The 27776-nt window shown below is 44.4% G+C and overlaps 2 protein-coding genes across 2 annotated transcripts in view; both read right to left on the minus strand.

The window, feature by feature from the left end:
- Positions 1 to 20590, minus strand: part of LOC115131656 (glutamate receptor ionotropic, NMDA 2D-like) — a 38627-nt gene extending 18037 nt beyond the window's left edge. The window contains exons 1-4 of the mRNA XM_065021064.1: positions 20573 to 20590; positions 18606 to 18872; positions 16240 to 16571; positions 2454 to 2568 (exon numbers count right to left, since the gene is read on the minus strand). Coding sequence (XP_064877136.1) covers positions 2454 to 2568; positions 16240 to 16571; positions 18606 to 18872; positions 20573 to 20590 — 732 coding nt within the window. The remainder of the gene's footprint in view (positions 1 to 2453; positions 2569 to 16239; positions 16572 to 18605; positions 18873 to 20572) is intronic.
- Positions 20591 to 23957: 3367 nt separating this feature from the next.
- LOC135572642 (glutamate receptor ionotropic, NMDA 2D-like) lies at positions 23958 to 24582 on the minus strand. The gene has a single exon (XM_065021065.1). It carries the CDS (start codon positions 24519 to 24521, stop codon positions 23958 to 23960), a length of 564 nt encoding a protein of 187 aa, XP_064877137.1. The 5' UTR covers positions 24522 to 24582.
- Between the last annotated feature and the right edge of the window lie 3194 nt (positions 24583 to 27776).

Here is a 27776-nt window from a genome sequence, read left to right on the forward strand (position 1 = left end):
GTGAATTTTGGCCAATTCCTCCAGAGCTGGTGTAACTGAGTCAGGATTGTAGGCCTCCTTGCTCCCTCACGCTTTTTCTGTTCTGCCCACAAATGTTTTACAGGATTGAGGTCAGGGCTTTGTGATGGCCACTCCAATACCTTGACTTTGTTGTCCTTAAACTATTTTGCCACAAATTTGGAAGTATGCTTGGGGTCATTGTCCATTTGGAAGACCCATTTGCGACCAAGCTTTAACTTCCTGACTGATATCTTGAGATGTTGCGTCAATATATCCACATCATTTTCTTTCCTCATGATGCCATCTATTTTGTGAAGTGCACCAGTCCCTCCTGCAGCAAAGCACCCTCACAACATGATGCTGCCACCCCCGTGCTTCACGGTTGGGGTGGTGTTCTTCGGCTTGCAGGCCTCCCCTTTTTCCTCCAAACATAACGATGGACATTATGGCCAAACAGTTCTATTACTGTTTCATCCGACCAGAGGACATTTTTCCAAAAATTACAATCTTTGTCCCCATGTGCAGTTGCAAACGGTAGTCTGGCTTTTTTATGGCGGTTTTGGAGCAGTGGCATCTTCCTTGCTGAGCGGCCTTTCAGATTATGTCGATATAGGACTCGTTTAACTGTGGATATAGAACCTTTTGTACCTGTTTCCTCCATTATCTTCACAGGGTCCTTTGCTGCTGTTCTGGGATTGATTTGCACTTTTTGCACCAAAGTACGTTCATCTCTAGGAGACAGAATGCGTCTCCTTCCTGAGCGGTATGACAGCTGTGTGGTCCCATGGTGTTTATACTTGCGTACTATTGTTTGTACAGATGAACCTAGTACCTTCAGGCGTTTGGAAATTGCTCCCAAGGATGAAATAGACTTGTGGAGGTCTACAATTTTTTTCTGAGGTCTTGGCTGATTTATTTTCATTTTCCCATGATGTCAAGCAAAGAGGCACTGAGTTTGAAGGTAGGCCTTGAACTACATCCACAGGTACACCTCCAATTGACTCAAATGATGTCAATTATCCTATCAGAAGCTTCTAAAGCCATGACATCATTTTCTGGAATTTTCCAAGTTGTTTAAAGGCACAATCAACTTAGTGTATGTAGACTTCTGACCCACTGGAATTGTGATACAGTAAATTATAAGTGAACTAATCTGTCTGTAAACAATTGTTGGAAAAAATGACTTGTGTCATGCACAAAGTAGATGTCCTAACTGACTTGCCAAAACTATAGTTTGTTAACAAGAAATTTGAGGAGTGGTTGAAAAACGACTTTTAATGACCTCGACCTAAGTGTATGTAAACTTTCGACTTCAACTGTATGTGGATCGTGAGGAGGAAAAAGGAAACCTTTTGTGCGACGCACATTTCTCTTTTACTCACTGCCTGGGTTTGCGGTACGTGTCGCATGTGCTAAACACTTGAGAGTGTTTCGTGTGTGTCGGCGGTCAAGTTTACATTGGAGACTGCATACTGGGGGGAAATAAAAACCAGGAGTGAACGCAACCTGTGTTGAAGTGATTCACTAATTCATTCAAGTGAGTGCTTTGAGAGAACCATTTCCCCAGTTCTTCTTCAGGGTTACTTGAACTCGTGAGGTTCTAATATCACTACAATGTATTAGACGTATACCTGTCGACCATGGAATGGCCTACACGTTTATTTTATTATCCTAATATTTGGAATCAGGGTTATTTTATACTATAGGGAACAGTAAGTTACAGTATTTACGGATCTATGGAGACTACAGACGGACAGTATATCATTTGTGGTCATGTGTAAACGTGTATCCGACCAATACAATTTGATTTGATTTGATTTGAAGCGGTCAGACTTTTCCCATTACATAATGTGGTCTCGGGTCAAAAACTGGTCCCAGAGCTCAATCGTCCACGGCTTGTTCACTCACCCTTACTGATCAGAGCCCAGAGCACTCAGAGGAGATAGGAAATTAACTGAAGGAGCACTACTACAGAATCCATGTTATCACACAGCTGCAACTGGGTCAGATTAACCCACCTTGACAGTACGGAGGCATATCACGGTTCATGCTGAACAAATTCCTCCTGTTGTGAATGGATATCATGGAATCACCAGGCCTTGAGGCAACAATGTGGGTGAACGTACAGAGTGCTGAAAGGTTAGTTGAAAACAGCAGGAATGGAGTGAATGGAGAGCTGAGGCAAGTGCATGGGCTTTCTCTCTCTCGGGGGAACAAACATTAGACGTCGAGTTAGCCAGTTAACGACAGCTAACAAGGTTGACAACACATTAAATAAGGGGTAAGTAGACACATCCGATGGACTGTGATAGTGCGGTAAGGGTGGTTAGCAAGTTGAGGGGAGAGACTGTGTGTACGTGTGTATGAGGATAAGTTAGCCAGACTTGATGGGTGTGAAATGGTGGTTAGCGAGCGTGTCAGATAATTAGCGGTTAGCATGCTAACTCACTGACCTCCTCCCAGCTTTTCCCCTCGGAGTAGGAAATCACATCCAGCACTGGATTAGACAGGTAGCCATCACTGTTGAACGAGTAGTCCCGGCCACTCAGCGTAATGTTACTGAAAAACCTGGAAGACAGGAAATGGAGTGTGGGAATGGCAGACAGAAAGAGAAAGAAATAGAAACAGGGAGAGAGAGAGAAATAGAGAGGCACACTAAACAACTTTCAGCACAAACAGACAGAGAAACTGAGAAACAGGAGACGGAAAAACAGAGAAACGGAGGGGCATGCTAGACTTTCAGCAAGATTCGAGTTTTAGCTGGAAGTGACAGGGAAGGCGATGAGAGTGGCAGCGAGAGTGGCAGCGAGAGTGGCAGCGAGAGAGAGAGAGAGAGAGAGAGAGAGAGAGAGAGAGAGAGAGAGAGAATGAGAGAAGCAGGGGACACTTAATACTAGATATCTTTCATGTGTCTTCAGCTGCAAGCTTTGTAGTTGAAAGACTAGAGTAGCAGAGTGGCAGGGTGAGAGACAGCAGGCTGTAGCTGGGCAGTTAGGCACTACACGAGAGATCTCTCTATGTCCCAAGCTGCTTGTTATTATGTTCCAGCCATTGTTCAGTTACAGGTAGCTACGTGAGAGGAAAATGTAAATAAATCAATGACTTGATGAACAAAACACGGGAGCTTGCCATTGGAGTAGCCAAAGTTCTGCAAACGGCAAGTAGTTTCTGCTTATCACGTGAATAATGTGAAATTGTGAGTGGTTGAGACTTGCAAAGACTGCAGTATGCAGCAATGTAGGGCAGGCAGGCTATTTTCCATCATCTTCAGCGCATCTGTATCTCGTTGATATCGAGAGTGCTAATGGATTCCTGGCCCTGCCCTGATAATCAGGAGTAAAAGCTATAGAGCAAAACTACACTAGCTGTTGGCTTTCATGTTTTTCATGTTGCTGTTAGGGGCAGTCTGTCGGTTACCGAGTCTGAGATGCTTCCGTGTCGCCATGACAACACTGCACCTAAAAGCACCATTCACAGAGGACGCCAGTCAGATAGAATGTTGAAAAACCAATGCCAGGTCGCTTTTTCTCTCCCTTCCTTCAAAAGGCATTTGGAATTTTTCTCGTCAGCGCTTTCTTGTTTTCATGATGCAGCAATCGCTGATTGAAGATGCCCTCATTTCCTTTCATCCAGCCATTCTTTACACGAGGCTGTCACATAGAAAGCCTGCCACACAACATGAGATGTTTGTCTGCGTCTCACCCACTGCCCTCTCTCCAACTTCACAAGAGTATTGAGCTGAATTATGACCTATAATTTATGGGTATTTCTAGATCCATATAGCAGGAGAAATGATTCACATTCTGGCACATGATAAGGCAGGCTGGAGCCCTACTTCTAGGGGCTGTGCTGATCTTCCTATCCATCCTGTTGCTACTGTATATAGTATATGAGGGGCAATAATGGAATGCAACGTAATGGAGTGCAATGCAAATGAGCTAGAAGGCTGTATATGTTTATAAAGGCTGTATGAAGGAGTCACAAAGGGCATTATTACTTTTCACACATGATTTGTCAAACCAAGCCAATAAAGAGAATACTGACGGCAAATAGAAATCCAATAGAAAGCAGAAAAAAATGAAAGCAGAAAACACCCTTGGTCTCTATTCTACATTCAAATGATTATTTCATGGTTTTGAAAAACAGAGAAGAAATTCTGCTGAAAAAATACAAAACTATTCAGTGGTTGCTTTTCTTATAAGATGAAAAAAGACAATGTGTTAATGTTAGCATTCACTTGAACTCTGCAATGCCACTGATCTCTCTTGGTGAGTGCCATGTTGTCATGGCGACCCACAGTCATTGACATTACATTTGTTTCCACAGATGCCGAACATTGTGAGGTGAACAAGCTACGGAATATTTGAATATAGATTTGTCTCTCGTACCGTAACAAAGACAACTCATAATGGCTAATGCATTCAGACAGATAAATATGGAGGGAGGGATAGAGAGAGAGAGAGGGAGAGAGAGAGAGAGATGGATATGGGGAGTAGGGGTGAAGGGTTTGAGGAGGGGGGTTACTAGCTATTTAAACATCATACAACATTCACATTAATGTACTCTCTTTAGAGCTGCATTTGCATGCCCCCTCCCCCTTCTATTAGATTCTCCCATGCCTCACTGGTGCCAGCTCCTCCATTAGGAAACGGGACAGTTCATGTGGTGGGAAGGGGGGGTATGGGAACTGTTTGGTGTGTCCCTATGCTGTTGACAGTGCTCCTGCCATGATACTGATGGCTCGGGAGATACAGAGAGAGGCCAGAGGAGCTTTGGTGCCTGGTTGGGTTCGTGGCTGTGTGTGACTGCCTCCAATATTTCTACCCTGCATTTGTATTTGAATTCATTAAGGATCCCCATTAGCTGCTGCCAAGGCAGCAGCTACTCTTCCTGGGTTCCAGCAACATTAAGGCAGTTGTGTACAATTTAAAATTGTATATAACACTTTTCACAACACATTAAGTGTGTGTGCCCTCAGGCCACTACTCTACTTCCACATATCTAAGCCAACACAATCAATTATCCTATTTACATGTAAAACGATGAAGCATCAGATCCCTTTTAGAGAAGGGAAGGGGAGGAGAGAGATGGGGGGGGGGAGAAGGTAAAGGGAAGAAACGGAGTGATGAGAAAAAGAGTGAACCAGGGAGGAAGAGAAGAGAGAGAGAGAGAGAGAGGGTTGTGAAATTACAATAGATGGGAGAGCGTGGGAGGGAAGGAGGGAAGGAGGGAGAGAGAGAAGGAAATTAGATTGAGGATGAGATTGAATGGTGTAATAAAAACAAAGCATAAAGAGCATAGCAGTGGGAGAGAAACAGGGAGGAGAGAGGGGTGCAGGGATGACAGAGGAGCAGAGAGGTACGGAAGGGGATGCAGATGAAAGATAGAAAGAATTGTGAGAAAAAGAAGGGAGAGCGGTGAGAGGTAGATGACTGTAGTTTTACCTTGACTGGTCAAAAAATGCATTAAAGAGACCCATTATAGCTGACACATTAACAATGAATGAAGTAGGTGGTAATTAATACATAAATTGGTACCATTTAGGCCTTTGGTAACAAGTTATTGCCTTCAGAAAGTATTGACACCCCTTGAAATTGATTACATTGAGATTTCTTGTAAAAATGTCAAAGTGGAATTATGTTTTTTGAAATTTGTAAAAATGTATAAAAAATGAAAAGCTGGGGCCTCCCGGGTGGCGCAGTGGTTAAGGGCGCTGTACTGCAGCGCCAGCTGTGCCATCAGAGTCCCTGGGTTCGCGCCCAGGCTTTGTCGTAACCGGCCGCGACCGGGAGGTCCGTGGGGCGACGCACAGGTCCGTGGCCTTGCGTCGCCCGGGTTAGGGAGGGCTTGGTTGGTAGGGGTGTCCTTGTCTCATCGCGCACCAGCGACTCCTGTGGCGGGCTGGGCGCAGTGTGCGCTAGCCAAGGTGGCCAGGTGCACGGTGTTTCCTCCGGCGCATTGGTGCGGCTGTCCGGGTTCGATGCGCACTGTGTTAAGAAGCAGTGCGGCTTGGTTGGGTTGTGTATCGGAGGATGCATGACTTTCAACCTTCGTCTCTCCCGAGCCCGTACGGGAGTTGTAGCGATGAGACAAGATAGTAGCTACTACAACAATTGGATACTATGAAAAAGGGGTAAAATTAAAAATAAATAAAATGATTATAATTTATTTTTTTTTTAAATGAAAAGCTGAAATGTCGTGTCGATAAATATCTAATGTCAATACGTACTTTTATGGCATGTCAAAATAAGTTCAGGAGTAAAAATATGCTTAACAAGTCACATAATAAGTTGCAGGACTCACTCTGTGTGCAATAATAGTGTTTAACATGATTTAAAGAATGACTACCTCATCTCTGTACCCCACACATATACTATTATCTGTAAGGTCCCTCAGTCGACCAGTGAACTTCAAACACAGATTCAACAACAAAGACCAGGGATGTTTTCCAATGGCAGTAAAGAAGGGCACCTATTTGTAGGGTAAAAATAAGAAAAGCATACTTTTTAATATTCCTGTAAGCATGGTGAAGTTATTAATTACACTTTGGATGGTGTATCAATAAACCCAGTCACTACAAATACACAGGTGTCCTTCCTAACCCAGTTGCCAGAGAGGAAGGAAACTGCTCAGGGATTTCACCATGAAGCCGAAGGTGACTTTAAAACAGTTACATAGTTTAGTTACAGAGTTTAATGGTTGTTATAGGAGAAAACTGAGGATGAATCAACAACATTATAGAAACTCAACAAAACTACACTAATTGACTGAGTGAAAAGATATAAGCCTGTACAGATTTTTTTTTCTTTCAAAACATGCCTCCTGTTTGCAACAAGGCAATAAAGTAATACTGCAAAAAATGTGGCAAAGCAATGAACCTTTTGTCCTGAATTCAACACATTACTGAGTACAACTCTCCATATTTTCAAGCTTAATGGTGGCTGCTTTATGTTATGTGTAATCTTGTAATCGTTAAGGACTGGGGAGTTTTCAGGATAAAAAATCAACTGAGGCATCAATTGAGGCAAAGGCTAAATCCTAGAGGAAAACCTGGTTCAGTCTGCTTTCCACCAGACACTGGGAAATTAATTCACCTTTCAGTAGGACTATAACCTAAAACACAAGGCCAAATCTTCACAGTTTCTTATCAAGAAGACAGTGAATGTTCTTGAGTGGCTGAGCAACAGTTTTTACTTAAATCTGCTTGAAAATCTATGGCAAGACCTGAAAATGGTTGTCTAGCAACAATCAATTTGACAGAGCTTGAAGAATTCTTAACAGAATAACGGGTAAATGTTGCACAATCCAGGTGTGCAAAGCTCTTAGCGAATTGCTCAGAAAGACATACAGCTGTAATCGCTGCCAAAGGGGACTCTTACATGTATTGACTCAGGCATGTGAATATTTATGTAAATTAGATATTTCTGTTTTTCATTTTCAATACATTTCTACACATTTCTAAAAACATGTTTTCAGTTTTTGTGTGTAGATGTGTGAAATTTTTATTTTTTTAAATCCATTCAGGCTGTAACACACATAAAATGTGGAATAAGTAAAGGGGTATGAATACTTTCAGAAAGCACTGTATCTACAGCCTATCAGTAACATTTCAACTAATGATCTACTAACCTTTGCCCTAACCCTTACCCTTACCCTAACCCTAAACTTAACCCTTGCCCTAACCCTTACTCTAAACCTAACCATAACAAGCAGTTACGTAACAAGCTTAGCAAGCAGTTTGCTTACCAACAGAGAGTACGACCATCTGCACAGCATCTACAGATTGAACACCCGGACTATCCAGATCAAGTATGACCATGTCTTTGTGGCTATAATGGAATACATCCTCAGCAGTTCATTTAATCCCCCAATGCTAGTCAGTAAACTAGCTTGATTAGCAAAGACAAGTCATGTATTTTAACTTGATTTACATGGACTCAACATGGCATGCACAGTACCTTTAACTTGATTCACATGGACTCAACAAGCTATGTACAGTTGAAGTCGGAAGTTGACATACACTTAGGTTAGGACATCAACTTTGTGTATGACACAAGTCATTTTTCCAACAATTGTTTACAGACAGATTATTTTAATTCTAATTCACTGTATTACAATTCCAGTGGGTTAGAAGTTTACATACACTAAATTGACTGTGCATTTAAACAGCTTGGAAAATTCCAGAAAATGATGTCATGGCTTTAGAAGCTTCTGATAGGCTAATTGACATCATTTGAGTCAATTGGAGGTGTACCTGTAGATGTATGTCAGTGCCTACCATCAAACTCTGTGTCTCTTTGCTTGAGATCATGGGGAAATCAAAATAAATCAGCCAAGACCTCAGAAAAAGAATTGTAGACCTCCACAAGTCTGGTTCATCCTTGGGAGCAATTTCCAAACGCCTGAAGGTACCACGTTCATCTGTACAAACAATAGTATGCAAGTATAAACACCATGGGACCACGCAGCCATGGGACCCTGACTCAGTTACACCAGCTCTGTCAGGAGGAATGGGCCAAAATTCACCCAACTAATTGTGGGAAGCTTGTGGAAGGCTATCCAAAATGTTTGACCCAAGTTAAACAATATAAAGGCAATGCTACCAAATACTATCTGACCCACTGGGAAAGTATAAGGTATAAACACCATGGGACCACGCAGCCGTCATACCGCTCAGGAAGGAGACGCCTCCTGTCTCCTAGAAATTAACGTACTTTGGTGGGAAAAGTGCAAATCAATCCCAGAACAACAGCAAAGGACCTTGTGAAGATGCTGGAGGAAACAGGTACAAAGGTATCTATATCCACAGTAAAACGAGTCCTATATTGACATAAATTGAAAAGCAGATCAACAATGAAGACGCCACTGCTCCAAAACCGCCATCAAAAAAGAAAGACTACGGTTTGAAACTGCACAAGACCGTACTTTTTGGAGAAATGTCCTCTGGTCTGATGAAACAAAAATAGAACTGTTTGGCCATAATGACCATCTTTATGTTTGGAGGAAAAACTGGGAGGCTTGCAAGCCGAAGAACACCATCCCAACCGTGAAGCATGGGGGTGGCAGCATCAAGTTGTGGGGGGGCTTTGCTGCAGGAGGGACTGGTGCACTTCACAAAATAGATGGTATCATGAGGAAAGAAAATTATATGGATATATTGAAGCAACATCTCAAGACATCAGTCAGGAAGTTAAAGCTTGGTCGCAAATGGGTCTTCCAAGTGGACAATGAACCCAAGCATACTTCCAAAGTTGTGGCAAAATGGCTTAAGGACAACAAAGTCAAGGTATTGGAGTGGCCATCACAAAGCCTTGACCTCAATCCCATAGAAAATATGTGGGCAGAACTGAAAAAGCTTGTGCGATTAAGGAGGCCAACAATCCTGACTCTGTTTCACAAGCTCTGTCAGGAGGAATGGGCCAAAATTCATGCAACTTATTGTGGGAAGCTTGTGGGAAGCTTATTGTGGAAAGCTTCCGATGGTTCAGTCTACGCTGATTAGTTGAATTTGTCCGCTCGGCGGCTGAGCGGAGCGAATTTGAAACAAGTGGAGAAGTAAACAAGGAGACTGAGTTGTGAAAATCTAACGATAACAATTGACGTGAGTATAAATGTTGCGATTGTAAGACTCACAGACTTGTTTACGTGCTGCTGTGCGTGTTGTTGCCAACCTTACTTTGCAACCTTACTTGCTACTTTTTAAAACTTTTTAATTACCGTTTATATTTTTAGTTTTTCCCTCACTCAACTTTTTTTCATTCAACTTTTTCACTCCTGACATTTTACCTGGACATGGTTTGTCAGGACCTCCAACAGCCGAAGCTAAGTAGTAACATTAACATGATGCCTTCTAATTGCAGTCGCTGTACTCATAATATACAGGAGAACGATCGCCTTACGGCGAAGATAGCTGTGCTGCAAGCCCAGCTTCAGATGCAATCGTTAGGCAAGGGTAATTTCAGTCTAGGAATGTATGAAACAGTGTCTGTGCCACCAGTAAGTACAGATAGTAGTATAAATCCCCTCGCACAGTCCCCACAGCCGGACAACTTTCTCATGGCTTCTGGAGGGAAATGCTGTAGGAATGCTCAACCGGTGTCGCCCATCCAGCCGACAGAAACGTTCAACCGATTCTCCCCATTAAGCAGCGAGTCGGAGTCAGAGTGTCACGCCCTGACCTTAGAGATCAATTTTATGTCTCTATTTTGGTTTGGTCAGGGCGTGGGTTGGGGTGGGCATTCTCTGTTTTGTGTTCTATGTTTTCGATTTCTGTGTGTTTGGCTGGGTGTGGTTCTCAATCAGAGGCAGCTGTCTATCGTTGTCTCTGATTGAGAACCATACTTAGGTAGCCTTTTCCCACCTGTGTTTTGTGGGTAGTTATTTTCTATTTTGTGTGTCTGCACCAGACAGAACTGTTTCGGTTTCGTTTGTTGTCTTTGTTGTTTTGTTATTCAGTGTTCAGTTCTATTAATAAATCATGAACACTTACCACGCTATACTTTGGTCCACTTCTTCATGTAACGTTGACCGTTACACAGAGGCCGAGCCTTCTCTGGTCTCTACTCCTCCCGCTACGGGGTCTGAGACGCCGAAGGCTCCCACCATTAGCTCTGACAAATTGAAAACCCTAGTCATTGGCGACTCCATTACCCACAGTATTAGACTTAAAATGAATCATCCAGCGATCATACACTGTTTACCAGGGGGCAGGGCTACTGACGTTAAGGCTAATCTGAAGATGGTGCTGGCTAAAGCTAAAACTGGCGAGTGTGGAGAGTATAGGGATGTTGTTATCCACGTCGGCACCAACGATGTTAGGATGAAACAGTCAGAGGTCACCAAACGCAACATAGCTTCAGCGTGTAAATCAGCTAGAAAGATGTGTCGGCATCAAGTAATTGTCTCTGGCCGCCTCCCAGTTAGGGGGAGTGATGAACTCTACAGCAGAGTCGCACAACTCAATCGCTGGTTGAAAACTGTTTTCTGCCCCTCCCAAAAGATAGAATTTGTAGATAATTGGCCCTCTTTCTGGGATTCACCCACAAACAGGACCAAGCCTGGCCTGTTGAGGAGTGATGGACTCCATCCTAGCTGGAGGGTGCTCTCACCTTATCTACGAACATAGACAGGGCTCTAACTCCCTTAGTTCCACAATGAAATAGGGTGCAGGCCAGACAGCAGGCTGTTAGGTTTTTCCTAGCCACCATGCTTCTTCACCTGCATTGCTTGCTGTTTGGGGTTTTAGGCTGGGTTTCTGTAGAGCACTTTGAGATATCAGCTGATGTACGAAGGGCTATATAAATACATTTGGTTTGATTTGTTAGCCAGCATGGTAGAGTCTGCCACTAGCACAGTCAGTGTAGTCAGCTCAGCTATCCCCATTGAGACCGTGTCTGTGCCTCGACCTAGGTTGGGAAAAACTAAACGTGGCGGTGTTCGCCTTAGCAATCTCACTAGAATAAAGACCTCCTCCATTCCTGCCATTGTTGAAAGATATTGTGATACCTCACATCTCAAAATAGGGCTACTTAATGTTAGATCCCTCACTTCCAAGGCAGTTACTGTCAATGAACTAATCACTGATCATAATCTTGATGTGATTGGCCTGACTGAAACATGGCTTAAGCCTGATGCATTTACTGTGTTAAATGAGGCCTCACCTCCTGGTTACACTAGTGACCATATCCCCCGTGCAGGTGTTGCTAACATTTACGATAGCAAATTTCAATTTACAAAAAAAAAACGTTTTCGTCTTTTGAGCTTCTAGTCATGAAATCTATGCAGCCTACTCAATCACTTTTTATAGCTACTGTTTACAGGCCTCCTGGGCCATATAGAGCATTCCTCACTGAGTTCCCTGAATTCCTATCGGACCTTGTAGTCATAGCAGATAATATTCAAATTTTTGGTGACTTTAATATTCACATGGAAAAGTCCACAGACCCACTCCAAAAGGCTCTCGGAGCCATCATCGACTCAGTGGGTTTTTGTCCAACATGTCTCTGGACCTACTCATTGCAACAGTCATACTCTGGACCTAGTTTTGTCCTGTGGAATAAATGTTGTGGATATTAATATTTTTCCTCATAATCCTGGACTATCGGACCATCATTTTATTTAGTTTGCAATCGCAACAAATAATCTGCTCAGACCCCAACCAAGGAGCATCAAAAGTCGTGCTATAAATTCTCAGACAACCCAAAGATTCCTTGATGCCCTTCCAGACTCCCTCTGCCTATCCAAGGATGTCAGAGGACAAAAATCAGTTAACCACCTAACTGAGGAACTCAATTTAACCTTGCGCAATACCCTAGATGCAGTTGCACCCCTAAAAACTAAACACATTTGTCATAAGAATCTAGCTCCCTGGTATACAGAAAATACCTGAGCTCTGAAGCAAGCTTCCAGAAAAAATGGAACTGAAATGGCGCCACACCAAACTGGAAGTCTTCCGACTAGCTTGAAAAGACAGTACCGTGCAGTATTGAAGAGCCCTCACTGCTGCTCGATCATCCTATTTTTCCAACCTAACCTAATCCAACCTAAAAATAAGAACAATCCGAAATTTATTTTTGATACTGTCGGAAAGTTAACTAAAAAGCAGCATTACCCAAGAGAGGATGGCTTTCACTTCAGCAGTAATAAATACATTAACTTCTTTGAGGTAAAGATCATGATCATTAGAAAGCAAATTACGGACTCCTCTTCAAATCTGCGTATTCCTCGAAAGCTCAGTTGTCCTGAGTCTGCACAACTCTGCCAGGACCTAGGATCAAGGGAGACACTCAAGTGTTTTAGTACTATATCTCTGGACACAATGATGACAATAATCATGGCCTCTAAACCTTCAAGCTGCATACTGGACCCTATTCCAAATAAACTACTGAAAGAGCTGCTTCCTGTGCTTGGCCCTCCTATGTTGAACATAATAAATGGCTCTCTATTCACTGGATGAGTACCAAACTCACTAAAAGTGGCAGTAATAAAGCCTCTCTTGAAAAAGCCAAACCTTGACCCAGAAAATATTTTTTTTAACTATCGGCCTATATCGAATCTTCCATTCCTCTCAAAAATGGTCGAAAAAGCTGTTGCGCAGCAACTCACTGCCTTCCTGAAGACAAGCAATGTATACGAAATGCTTCAGTCTGGTTTTAGACCCCATCACAGCACTGAGACTGCACTTGTGAAGGTGGTAAATTACCTTATAATGGCGTCAGACCGAGGCTCTGCATCTGTCCACCTGCTCCTAGACCTTAGAGCCGCATTTGATACCATCGATCACCACATTCTTTTGGAGAGATTGGAAACCCAAATTGGTCTACACTGACAAGTTCTGGCCTGGTTTAGATCTTATCTGTCGGAAAGATATCAGTTTGTCTCTGTGAATGGTTTGTCTTCTGACAAATCAACTGTAAATTTCGGTGTTCCTCAAGGTTCTGTTTTAGGACCACTATTGTTTTCACTATATATTTTACCTCTTGGGGATGTCATTCGAAAACATAATGTTAACTTTCACTGCGATGCGGATGACACACAGCTGTACATTTCAATGAAACATGGTGAAGCCCCAAAATTGCCCTCGCTAGAAGCCTGTGTTTCAGACATAAGGAAGTGGATGGCTGCAAACTTTCTACTATTAAACTCTGACAAAACAGAGATGCTTGTTCTAGGTCCCAAGAAACAAAGAGATCTTCTGTTGAATCTGACAATTAATCTTGCTGGTTGTATAGTCGTCTCAAATAAAACTGTGAAGGACCTCGGTGTTACTCTGGACCCTGATCTCTCTTTTGACGAACATATCAAGACTGTTTCAAGGACAGATTGTTTCCATCTTACGTAACATTGCAAAAATCTGAAACGTCCTGTCCAAAAATGATGCAGAAAAATTAATCCATGCTTTTGTTACTTCTAGGTTAGACTACTGCAATGCTCAACTTTCCGGCTACCCGGATAAAGCACTAAATAAACTTCAGTTAGTGCTAAATATGCCTGCTAGAATCCTGACTATAACCCAAAAATTTGATCATATTACTCCAGTGCTAGCCTCCCTACACTGGCTTCCTGTTAAGGCAAGGGCTGATTTCAAGGCTTTACTGCTAACCTATAAAGCATTACATGGGCTTGCTCCTACCGATCTTTCCGATTTGGTCCTGCCGTACATACCTGCACGTACGCTATGGTCACAAGATGCAGGCCTCCTAATTGTCCCTAGAATTTCAAAGCAAACAGCTGGAGGAAGGGCTTTCTCCTATAGAGCTCCATTTTTTATGGAATGGTCTGCCTACCTATGTGAGAGACGCAGACTCGGTCTCAAGCTTTAAGTCTTTACTGAAGACTCATCTCTTCAGTAGGTCATATGATTGAGTGTAGTCTGGCCCAGGAGTGTGAAGGTGAACGGAAAGGCTCTGGAGCAACGAACTACCCTTGCTGTCTCTGCCTGGCCGGTTCCCCTCTCTCCACTGGGATTCTCTGCCTCTAACCCTAATACAGGGGCTGAGTCACTGGCTTACTGGTGGTCTTCCATGCCGTCCCTAGGAGGTGTCCATCACTTGAGTGGGTTGAGTCACTGATGTGGTCTTCCTGTCTGGGTTGGCGCCCCCCTTGGGTTGTGCCGGGGCGGAGATCTTCGTGGGCTATACTCGGCCTTGTCTCAGGATGGTAAGTTGGTGGTTGAAGATATCCCTCTAGTGGGGTGGAGGCTGTGCTTCAGCAAAGTGGGTGGGGTTATATCCTGCCTGTTTGGCCCTGTCTGGGGGTATCATCGGATGGGGCCACAGTCTCCTGACCCCTCCTGTCTCAGCCTCCAGTATTTATGCTGCACTAGTTTAAGTGTCGGGGGGCTAGGGTCAGTCTGTTATATCTGGAGTATTTCTCCTGTCTTATCCGGTGTCCTGTGTGAATTTAAGTATGCTCTCTCTAATTATCTCTCTAATTCTGGCATGAGGACTCCTTGCTGTCCCCAGTCTACCTGGCCGTGCTGCTGCTCCAGTTTCAACTGTTCTGCCTGCGGCTATGGAACCCTGACCTGTTCACCGGACGTGCTACCTGTCCCAGACCTGCTGTTTTGAACTCTCTAGAGACAGCAGGAGCGGTAGAGATACTCTCAATGATCGGCTATGAAAAGACATTTACTCCTGAGGTGCTGACTTGTTGCACCCTCGACAACTACTGTGATTATTATTATTTGACCATGCTGGACAGGGAATTTTTACTAGGATTAAATGTCAGGAATTGTGAAAAACGGAGTTGAAATGTATTTGGCTAAGGTGTATGTAAACTTCCGACTTCAACTGTATCTTTAACTTAATTTACATGAACGCAACAAGTCTTGCACCTTTTAACTTGATTCATATGGACATAAGTCATGTATCTTTAACTTGATTCACAAGTTAGCATGGTTCAACACAGGAACATGACTCATGTTCTGGTTGTGATTCATGGCTCATTACTTTATTCTGACAGATACTGCATACGGACGGACACAGACACACAGCATGTACCCATGGCTCATGTATCTTTCAGACAAATGTACTGACTGAGTGACACGAGAGGGACTTGGAGGAGTCACCTATGAGACACGGATGACAGGCAGCAAAAGACAGACGGAGGGAGATACAGAGACTTCTCATACACAACTGAGAACTAGACAGGGAGAGAGAGGGAACATGAGGGCGAGAGAGAGAGGGAGAGGGGTTGAAGTGTTTCAGCTGTTGATGGGGAGAGAGAGGCAGACAAGGGGGGGAGAGAGGGATGGGGGGGAGAGACAGACACAGAGAGATAATCAGCGATGACAGAGAAAGGCAGAGAGAGAGATAAGGAAAAACAAAGGGGCAGATATAGACAGAGACAGAAAGAGAGAGGGGGAGAAAGAGCAGAGAGAGAACGAGAGAGAGAGCGAGAGAGATTGAGAGAAAGAGAGAGAGAGAGAGAGAGAGAGAGAGAGAGAGAGAGAGAGAGGAGAGAGAGAGGAGAGAGAGAGAGAGCCGAGAGAGAGAGAGAGCAGAGAGAGAGAGCAGAGAGAACAGAGAGAGAGAGCAGAGAGAGAGAAAGAGAGAGAGAAAGAAAGAGAGAGCAGAGAGAGAGAGCAGAGAGAGAGCGAGAGCAGAGAGAGAGAGAGAGCAGAGAGAGAGAAAGAGATAGAGAGGGAAAGCAGCCAGCAGCAGTATGTGACACTCCTCTGCCACAGCTGAGCAGTTCTCCCCCCTGAGAGTTCTGAAGGAGCACCTCCGCTCTCCTCACCTGATCCTGTCTGGCACCCTCTGTGTCTGGTTGCCATCTGTCTGGCAGTTGCCCGCGAAGTAGTGTGGCCCTCGGGCCCAGCCGTACTCCTTCCTCAAAGCCATGGCTCCGTGGGTCAGCACAGACACCCCTTTGGCGATCCTCCTGCGGGGCTCGTCCCTCCAGCCCTGCGGCCGCACTGCGAACAGGGCCTTGGGGAGGCCCTCCAGGCCAAGGCCGGACAGGGCTGGCCCCACGGCGAACCACATGTGGGAGTGTCCGGCCTGACCCGAGGCCCAGGCAGCCTTGAAGATCAGTGCGGCCTCCTCCTGGGAGCAGTAGAGGAGACGCACCTGGAAGGAGGGGGGGGGAGGGTTAAGTGGGAGTCTTGTTGGACCAAACTAGGTCAAATGTTGTCAGTCACACTGTGGCAGTTTCGGGGATTGCTGACCCCATTCACTGCCCTCTTTGAAAACATTTCAATTCAGACCATTTCCCACTCAGACTACAGCAGTGGACCGTTTTTGGGGGTGAAATTTCATATCATTACATCATTTATTTTTCTCTTTGTCCATTCTCCTATTTCTTATTTACATATATATCAAAAAGACCATCAACAGCAGGGTTTCCATTACATGGAAGAAAAGACTGAATTCAATGTCCCAGGTTGAACTATCTGAAGTATTCCAGTTTATTTATGAACTATTCTGAAAAACTGGCAGAATATCTTAGCTTATTTTCCAAGACAGGTGATTGGAGTGTCTTTCGGGTAATTGGATACCAAGACGATTCTGTACTAATTAGTGTCTAATTAATTCTTAGCAGGAATGAAATCCGGCATAGACTGCACAGCAGGGTCCCCGGGAACAAGGTGGAGAAACACCGTCCTGTAGTTCAGGTACACTGCAATGAAAGGACCGCAAAGACAGGACGACGGCATGAAACACAGGTCCCCCACAGTCCTGTGGCTGGCGTCGCGGGTTGAGTTACCATCTGCAGCACATCTATACAGTCTGATGGCCTATGGACTTTTTAGCGCAGACTGGGATTGCGCAAGGACTGGGGTGGATACACAACTGCATGTTTACCCTTTCAGGTGTGGGATCAACTCCCAGTCCCACAGCTATTCTCTCCCCGTCTCCCTTCTACCTTCAACCGTGTGTCGTGGAAATTCTTACACGGGGACCCTCATAGTCAATCTTAAACGAATCATCCTTTATTTGTCAGAGCGCTGGAGAGGTTCCAACCAACTCAATGCACCATAGTGCACACGTCCATCGGGAGCTCTGCCTGGGCAGTCCCTGCAGTTGTCTTATATACGGCTATGCAAAGACAAGTTATATTTGCATGATTTAGCACAATTAAATCGTCATTACCGTTTTGTTTCATTCATGTGACAGACCAATACTGGTTCATAACACGTGACAGACCAACACCTCACGAGGCTTCTTCTCTCTTAGCAGAGACCTTGAAACTGAGATATCTTTTGTTTGTTCTCAAAACAAGCTCTGGGCGTACTGCCAAATTGCAGCTACTGCTAGTGAGGACTTGTACAGTCCGCCATTTGCATGAACACAGAAATTGGTTTACAGAACAGCACATGAATAGAACACAGAAATGAGTTCTAAGAAAAGCACAAACATAAAAATTCCATTACACCTGTCTAAAGAAATGAACATGAAAATGACTAAATGATTAAGAAGAGGGAATAAAAGGGTCCCCAGTGGAGACCCTGTGGTATAGTGGTAACACGCACACTGCTAGCACATATACAGTTGAAGTCGGAACTTTACATACACTTAGGTTGGAGTCATTAAAACTTGTTTTTCAACCACTCCACAAAGTTCTAGCAAGTCGGTTAGGACATCTACTTTGTGCATGACACAAGTCATTTTTCCCAACAATTGTTTACAGACAGATTATTACACTTGTAATTCACTGTATTACAATTCCAGTGGGGTCAGAAGTTTACATACACTAAGGTGACTGTGCCTTTAAATAGCTTGGAAAATTCCAGAAAATTATGTAAAGGCAATGCTACCAAATACTAATTGAGTGTATGTCAACTTCTGACCCACTGGGAATGTGATGAAAGCTATTCTCTCTACTATTATTTCACATTTCACATCCTTAAAATTAAGTGGTGATCCTAACTGACCTAAGACAGGGAATTTTTACTAAGATTAAATGTCAGGAATTGTGGAAAAACTGAGTTTAAATGTATTTAGCGAAGGTGTAAGTCATTTTCAGACTTCAACTGTACATGCCTGGGTTCAATCCACAGCATCGGTTCTTCCTGTGTCTCCCCTCTCCATCAGTATCTCCCTCTGCTTCTGTACCATAAAAAAGTACAGCAAAAAAAATTTTAAAGGCTGTAGCCGTCTCACCTGCGCCTCGTTCTCCTTGAGCAGCCTGCGTGTGCGCGTCCCTCCCGGGTCGTCGGTGACGTTGAGCATGACCACGCCCTTCTTCTCCCAGCCGATGAAGGATCCGTCTGTCAGGCCCTCCACCATGGCCAAGAAGTCCTCGTAGCCGTGGTGACGCGTGGCCACCACGGAAAAGGAGGTCCAGTCGAACTCCTCCAGCACCTCGAAGATCACGTCCAGCTGCATGGCTGTGGAGCAGGTGAACTGGAGGTAGATGGAGCCGCTCTCCTGGGGGAGGACAACAGGGAGAAAACGGTTTGTTAAAGAGTGAAATGGATTTTTCAGGACCAGGAGAGGGACAGAGAAAGAGGTCGCAGTGAACTGTCTACCTGAGGGTTGTGTTCAAGTGGGAAGACATTTTTTTGAAGCTGAGTGAAATGGGGAGGTTATTTTTCTACTATTGCCTCCTGAAATATGTATATATATATTTTTTTTTACATAAGAAAGAATTGGGAAAAAATATTGTTATTTATCTTTTAAAGTGCTAAATTGTTATATTATAGTCAATGGGTACAGTAGCAGAAAAACTTAGCTTCAGCATCCAGGTGTCCACTGCAGAGGACATTTCTTGATAACCTCTTATTTCAGCTCTTATTTCACGTGAAAAAAGTATTACACGGTCCCGACAACTCACTCAACTATTCCTGAGATATTCACATACTAGAAGCAATTTGAATATCAAACTCACAAAAATTATAATGTATAATTACACACACTTCTTACAAAATTTCCATAAAATGTGCTAATTTTCAAGGCAGCAATTTTTCTAAGAACCAGGAAGATAAAATTGTCAAGGTCACATCCCCATACATGTGATACCATTGAAAAGCCCAGAATGTCCTCTCAAATGGACAACAGGACTTAATACAGTGGCTTGTATGGCCTCAGAGAAATGGACCAAGAACGGATGTCCACTAGAGAGGACACAAATGAATTGCTGTGTCTCAGGAGGATAGAGGAGGAATCAAGGCCTCGCATTCACAATGAGTCTCTGAGTAGGAGTGCTGATATACAATCAGTTTAGCCTTTTAGATCATAATGAGTACGATACATGGACAGGAGAGACCTGATCCTAGATCAGCACTCCTACGCTGAGACGCTTTATGAATACAGTGGAGTCCAGTGTTGTGTTCAATAGGGAGAAGACATTCTGAAACGAGGAAGTGGTATCTCAACGCGTCATACAAGAACACAGATTCGTCCTACTGAACATAGTCCATGTTAAGAGTAATGTAAAATAAGAATGACAATGTGAGCTTAATTCAATCCTACACGCACTGCAGTGGCTTAGTCATGATGGGGGCCTATTTAAACGTTGGTTAGAAAGATCCATTAAAGTTGTGGTGCATCAACTTTCTTACCTATTCAGTGGCTTACATTCATGCCATAGCAATTTTACCCCATGGTTAAATAGGCCTAGAATTACACAATGTCTATGGGTAGTAAAAAAACCTTCTACTGCTGCTACCCCCCAGGTAGACTCCTTTCAAAGCTTCCTGTTTTCAGAGTAACAACTACACGCATTTGTAGTAGTAGTCTTAACCCAAAGACACCGCGCAAACATCGATATGGCCATTTTAATTGGGTTCCAGTCTCAATAGCCTTCCTCCCTTTCTTGTTCTTTTCTCTTTGTCTGTCTTGTGTAGACATGTGACAGGGTGAAGTCTTTCCAGTACAGTCCAACAGTATGTCCCAAATGGCAACCTATTCCCTTTACAGTGCACTACTTTTGACCAGAGCCTTATGAGCCCTGCTTAGAGGTAGTGCACTATGTAGGGGATAGCGTGTCATTTGGAACACAGCCAGTATGTCCCTGTGTTTTGATTTGATTTGGGGGGTTTTAAACCAGATGTGGGTTCAATTAAATGATTCGTTATTCACCGTGCCACCATTTCCATTTTTTATAAAAATGGCAATCTTATCTTTACCTCTGCACTGTAGGCCATGATTGTTTATGAAAAAGATTAGCCTTCCTCTCCTTGTCTCCTTTCTTTCATCGTCACTGATCTGACCAGATTGGACAGGTAAAAGTGACATGAGGAAAGCCTACAATTGTCCAGTTCTTTTAGATTAGATTTGAATAAGAACAGATGGAGGAATGGAAGACAGTGTACTGAAAGGTTTAAGTAGAGGGTAAGGTTTCTAGACCCTTGTACATAAGACAGATAAAATAACAGAGCCAGAGATGGGCACAAGATACTTACAAATGTTTCTTGTTAGAAAATACAACCTATCAAAGTAAAATGCAAAATACTTTTGCCAAGTAATGTATTTCAATAAAATACGTGCAAGTAGCCCCATTAACAACAACAACATTCTCAGTAACGATTACAGAAATGTTTTACTTGCTATGACTTTGATGTGCTTGTTTATCTACCTCAGCTGAATGTACTGACTGCTGTGAGACGCTCTGGATAAGAGCGTCTGCTAAACGACCAAAATGTGCATTTGTAAAAATGAACACTCGCAAAGCACATTGGGTATTGTATTCTAATGAGCTCTACTCCCAAACAATTAGTATTTTAATTAAATATGGCCTTGTTTGTGGGCAGAGCTCATAAGAATAATACCCAGTGTGTTATGCGAGTGTTAATTCTTTCCATTTTTGGTCATTTATCAGACACTCTTATCACACCCGAGTGCCATCAGACTTCTGATACCGATGCATTCCCAAAAATGGAACAAAAAAGTATTTTGGTATTGTCCCAAACTCGATCCCGTGGACCGCAAGTAGTACACATTTTGCCCTAGCACGACACAGTTGATTCAAATAAACAAATATTGATGGTTAGTTGATTACTGTGCAGTGCTAGGGTAAACAAAATATATATATGTGCACTACACTAAATTATCTTGTTACAAAATAAATTGGATTGTACATCAGGACAGTTACTCAAAAGTCATTTCAATATGTATTTCAAATACATGTAACGGAAATGAAGCCCATCTCTGAACTGGGAGATACAATTTAGAAGGAACTATGCACTAAGCATATGTAAATGACCCCTGTTGAACTCACTCACTATAATACATTTTTTCAGAGAGCTACAGTGCATTCGGAAAGTATTCAGACCCCTTGACTTTTTCCACATTTTGTTACATTACAGCCTTATTCTGAAATTGATTACATTTACATAAGTATTCAGACCATTTATTCAGTACTTTGTTGAAGCACCTTTGGCACTACAACCTTGGCACACCTGTATTTGGGGAGTTTATCCCATTCTTCTCTGCAGATCCTCTCAAGCTCTATCAGGTTGAATGGGGAGCATCTCTGCACAGCTATTTTCAGGTCTCTCCGGAGATATTCGATCGGGTTCAAGTCCGGGCTCTGGCTGGGCCACTCAAGGACATTCAGAGACTTGTCCCGGAGCCACTCCTGCGTTGTCTTTCTTGGCTGTGTGCTTAGGGTCGTTGTCCTGTTGGAAGGTGAACCTTCGCCCCAGTCTGAGCGCTCTGGAGCAGGTTTTCATCAATAATCTCTCTGTACTTTGTTCCATTCCTCTTTCCCTCGATCCTGACTAGTCTCCCAGTCCCTGCCGCTGAAAAACATAACCACAACATGATGCTGCCACCACCATGCTTCACCGTAGGGATGGTGCATTGTTTCCTACAGACGTAATGCTTGGCATTCAGGCCAAAGAGATCAATCTTGGTTTCATCAGACCAGAGAATCTTGTTTCTCATGGTCTGAGAGTCCTTTAGGTGCCTTTCGGGAAATTCCAAGCAGGCTGTCATGTGCCTTTTACTGAGGAGTGGCTTCCATCTGGCAACTCTATCATAAAGCCCTGATTGGTGGAGTGCTGCAGAGATGGTTGTCCTTCTGGAAGGTTCTCCCATCTCCACAGAGGAACTCTGGAGCTCTGTCAGAGTGACCATCGGGTTCTTGGTCACCTCCCTGACCAAGGCCCTTCTACTCCGATTGCTCAGTATGATCGGGCAGCCAGCTCCAGGAACAATCTGGTGGCTCCACACTTCTTTCATTTAAGAATGCTGGAAGCCACTGTGTTCTTGGGGACCTTCAATGCTGCAGACATTTGTTTTGGTACCCTTCCCCAGATCTGTGCCTCGACACAATCCTGTCTCTGACCTCTACGGACAATTACTTCGACCTTATAGCTTGGTTTTTGCTCTGACCTGCACCGTCAACTGTGGGACCTTATACAGACAATCAAGTTGCAGAAACATTTTACGGATGATATATGGAAACAGGATGCACCTGAGCTCAATTTCGAGTCTCATAGCAAAGGGTCTGAATACTTATGTAAAGAAGCTATTTCTGTTTTAGTTTTTTATATAAATTAGAAAACATTTCTAAAAACGTGTTTTCGCTTTGTAATTATGGGATATTGTGTATAGATTGACGAGAAACCTTTTTTTAAATCCGTTTTAGAATAAGGCTGTAACGTAACAAAATGTGGAAAAAGTCAAGGGGTATGAATGCTTCCTGAATGCACTGTGCACAATTAACAAAGCCAAGTGAGACTTGAACGGAGCCTCTAATTGTCGACAGGTTCACAGTTGGATATGTGTACAAAAATAGGTTAAGCATGAAATTATACAATTGGGTTTGAGAAGAAAGACTGATTAAAGGTGCTAGGCAAAAAGTCCTAAATGGGACTGCGTGGCCAATAAGCACATAAGTACACTTAGACAGGATGTGCCATTGAGAGAGTCTCTAAAAGGTAAGGTTGTGAAACCACTCTCTCTGTTGTCTGTTTCATCAGCGGCTGAGTTTGACCTTTGGAGACCAAGTGTTGAACCTTGCCAGCAATCAGTGACATTAATTGTTCAATTATAGTAAGTACTAGGCAGACACAAAAAGCAGCAGGACTGTGGCCCTCGAGAACTGAAGTAGTGTTCTCCTAATCAGACCACACTGTATACAGCGGGCAAACATTGTTGCAAAGATCAAATCAAATCAAATTGTATTTGTTACATGAGCCGAACACATCAGGTGTAGACCGTGAAATGCTTACTTTACAAGAACCTTAACCAACAATGCAGCTCAATACTAGTTGTATAAGGAGGACGTTTTGTGAACATCTTTTGAGCAACCAGATAGCAACCAAAATACAACGTCTTTCCCCATGACGCCTCTTTATCTGGTTGTAACAGAGACCAGATGGTTGCAATCTGGTTTTATGATGTCTTCTCAACCAGAAACCCAGTTTACAAGCAGAAAATGAAGACGTCATGTGCCAAATTAGTAAGGCTTCAAACACACAGTAACTCAGGACTTATTGTGGAAAATTCAATTATTCTTCCACGACAGAATGGTTGATTACTTGAAGTCCATTAACAAGGGAAAGGTCACAGCCAGGTAGTTACCTGTGGCTCCCTGCCCAGGCCGGCCCCTCCTCCCACGGCCACAACGGGCACTCCGGTCTGGGCCGAGACAAACTCCATCATGGGGGCAAGGGGAGCCTGGTTGTGTGGCGGGGGCCTCTCCTCCTCGAACACCAGGCCCTGGAGTGGCGTGGTGGCCAGCAGCTCACACAGCTGCAGAAGAAGGCTCGCCGGGCTGCTCTCGTTCACCGTCAGGTAGATCACGTTGGCCGGGCCATACTGCGTCATCACGCTGTCGCCCACCAGAGCCGCCGATGCAGACGCCAGTGTGGCAGATGCCGACACCGTAGCCAATGACGACGAGGCCCCCCTTCCCTGAGGCCCCCCCGGCCCGCCCGCTGCGCCCGTTCCCCCAGCAGCGGCCGTCTCCGGGAGCAGGGAGGAGCCCGAGTGGACCACAGCGATGTTGACTACGCCCAAGTCCCTCTCTCTCTCCCGGGGGCGGAGCAGGAGGGGAGGGGAGGAGCGAGCGGGCCCCGTGCAGGCCAGGACGGCCAACAGGAGGGAGAGGACAGGCTTGGCCGCCATGGGGGAAGGAGGAGGGGGGGCGCAGTTTGGTGGGCGGAGGGGTGGCGGCGGTTCACAGGCGAAGAGGGACCTGAAGTGGAGAGGGGAGAAGAAAGGATAAATTAGTGAGGATAGGAGCAATGATACGCATAGAAGTAAGTAGGAGCTGCAGTGGCGAGGGATACTATTGAAAAACTATCAAGAGGAAGAGAGGGGGAAGTTTAGGCGTAATGGGAAAAGGGGCGCTTTCCACTGTGCCTCATCTACGAAGAGGAGGTTTCAACAGGGAAGGGGGAGAGAGAGAGAAAGAGAGAGAGAGTCGCAGTGGGGCAGAGAGATTGCGCTAGGCGGGGGGGGGGTGGATGAAACGTGAAGGGGAGGCCTGCATCACCTACCATACGATCGATCAACATCAATTAAGGTCAGTGTAAGCGTAAAGCCAAGTACAGTGAACTACAGAGGAACATAAGCTCACTGCTTAGGGACTAGAGTAGGAGTGCTCACCCCTTGAACTCAACCTCCCCCTACGGGACATCAGAATTCATTACCCCAGGAGCTGATTCATGGTTCGGTCCCACACCATTGGAGAGCTTTAAAGCTGAGCTATAGGTATTTGCAGCCATAAACCACCAACGGGTACTGTACATCTAAACGGACTGGGCTAAATTACAATACAAATAAAACTGTGGCAGAAGGAAGAGTTAAGTCCAGGTAGGTGTGTGTGTGCACATTGTTTTTTAAACAATTGTGGTTGAGGTGGGGTAATGCTCCGTGCAGTCGAATCCGGCTATGGGACTGTACGCGAAACGTAAGGAGATGTAAAGCAATGAATCATTTTGAAGTCGCTTAGCGTGCCAACCCCCCCCATCCCCCTTCCTTCTCAACCCCCTTTCCATTCACTCTCTTTAATTAACCCTCCCTCTCCCCTTGGGGCACACACAAATACACGCAGTCGAAAACACACTCTCTCCAGATCACTAACGCGCAGAGCAACGTGCATACACAATCAGCATCTGGCCATCCGTCTCCTAGAGCCTGTTATTTCTCCTAGCGTCCGTGGCTTAATGTCATTGCTTTGAACCAGAAGGCTTGCTGATGTAATGTTCTCCTCACACCCCCAAAACCAACAGCTTCTTCCTGCCTTGTTCTCTCACTGACGTAATGTTCTCCTCACACCCCCAAAACCAACAGCTTCTTCCTGCCTTGTTCTCTCACTGATGTAATGTTCTCCTCACACCCCCAAAACCAACAGCTTCTTCCTGCCTTGTTCTCTCACTGACGTAATGTTCTCCTCACACCCCCAAACCAACAGCTTCTTCCTCTTCACTGACGTAATGTTCTCCTCACACCCCCAAACCAACAGCTTCTTCCTGCCTTGTTCTCTCACTGACGTAATGTTCTCTTCACACCCCCAAAACCAACAGCTTCTTCCTGCCTTGTTCTCTCACTCTCTATCTAATTCCATTTTTTTTCGCAACCCTCCTTTTGATGCCGAGTCATCATCTGAGGAAGAAATGCACAACAAAAGGGGGATCACAATGAAGTGATCAGTTTGGGGGAAAAGGGGGGGGACAAACACAAATGAACCGTAGCAGTCGTGTGGAATAGAGAGAGCAAATATAGGAGTGAGCCAGTGAGCCAGATAGCCACAGTGGCTGGAAAGTGAAAGAGAAGGCAATATAGTAGGGCTAGAGGATATACTGTATCTAGGGGACGATAGTAGAGGGAGGGTAGAAAGAGAAATATTTAACACTACCCTCAATATACCATTCAGACAGAGCCAGACCTCAGCCCGAATGAGTGAAGAATGGCTCACCCGAACCCGGCCTGTTGCATAATTAAGGTGGATATTACTACTGCCTACCCCAGTTAAGCCTATGGGCAGAACCTGCCATGAAACCTAATGGCCTCACCCTTTTTCACAGGGAGAAAGACTCTTGAATATGTTTCCCCGATACAGAGCAAAGGGCAAGTGGCTGAGTCCAGTAAAGACTGTATGAAACCAGTACAGACCATATGAAACCAGTACAGACCATATGAAACCAGTACAGACCATATGAAACCAGTACAGACCATATGAAACCAGTACAGACCGTATGAAAACAGTACAGACCGTATGAAACCAGTACAGACCGTATGAAACCAGTACAAACCAGTACAGACCATATGAAACCAGTACAGACCATATGAAACCAGTACAGACCATATGAAACCAGTACAAACCACACAGGTGCTGTACTCAGTCCGCAGGCCATAGGGATTCATCCAGTTCAAACCGTATGAAACCAGCACACACCAGTACAGACACAGGTTCTGCACTCAGTTCGAAGGGGATACGGCTAAATCCAGTAATCCGCACGACAAACCATACATACGGGTTCAATCATTCCAGGCTAGCATTCCATCCGTTGTCCCTAACACCAGTCGGCTTGTGTTGTCACTCCCCGGGCCTCTCATATCCAGGAGTTTTATGGTCTTCCACTGGCATGGAGTGCATTGTTTGTTGCCTATGTTAAATGGGCCCTGTGGTATCATGGCTGTAGAGTGGTATAGGGGTTAGGGAAATGGCGTTGGGAGAAGATGATTAGAATACAGGTCAGAGTTGCTGTACGCTGTGGCTCCCCAGAGATTACTGTCAAACACACAGCTGTATGAATGGATAATGAATATCCTGGCCTGCATGAGCAGTTTCAGCTGGAAATACTGGACGGAACTCTGTAGCCACGTTATCTATCCAGACATTAGCATAGAGGGTTTACATCCTTGAACTCCTCCTCCCCATATCTATTTGTCTTGGTTGTCAACGGCTTACAGTCCTAATAGGTTTTACAACATGAATGGATGTCCTTATATTTCCCCTCCAAAAAAAAAACCCTGCATCTTGTGTTGACGGTCGTATTGCACGTTCAGCTGCAACATGAATCTTCTGTGATGATCATATAGCATGGTCAGCTCAAAACGCTCTCCGGGAAAACAAGATAACCGGTAGCCATTAATAACTGCACTGCTCATGAAGGAAACGGACGGGCAGAGCCCACAGACAGCGTGATCGTGTCCGGTCTCTCTTTCTGGCCGTCTAAGTGTTGCCAGACTCTCTGCTCTTGTCCAGAGCAGCACAAGGGCTTATGAGGAACTGTCTGTCCCTGTCTTACTCCAAACGGCATCCGCCGGCACTGTGGCACACCATTAGCAGGAGTGTGATGTACAGTCAGATGTGCTCAAAGCATCTCATGAGCCATAAGTCAGGACCCTCCCTAATAAGCTTAAAGGTGACTT

This window comes from Oncorhynchus nerka, linkage group LG7 (genome assembly GCF_034236695.1).
Source record: "Oncorhynchus nerka isolate Pitt River linkage group LG7, Oner_Uvic_2.0, whole genome shotgun sequence".
Lineage (NCBI taxonomy): Eukaryota > Metazoa > Chordata > Actinopteri > Salmoniformes > Salmonidae > Oncorhynchus > Oncorhynchus nerka.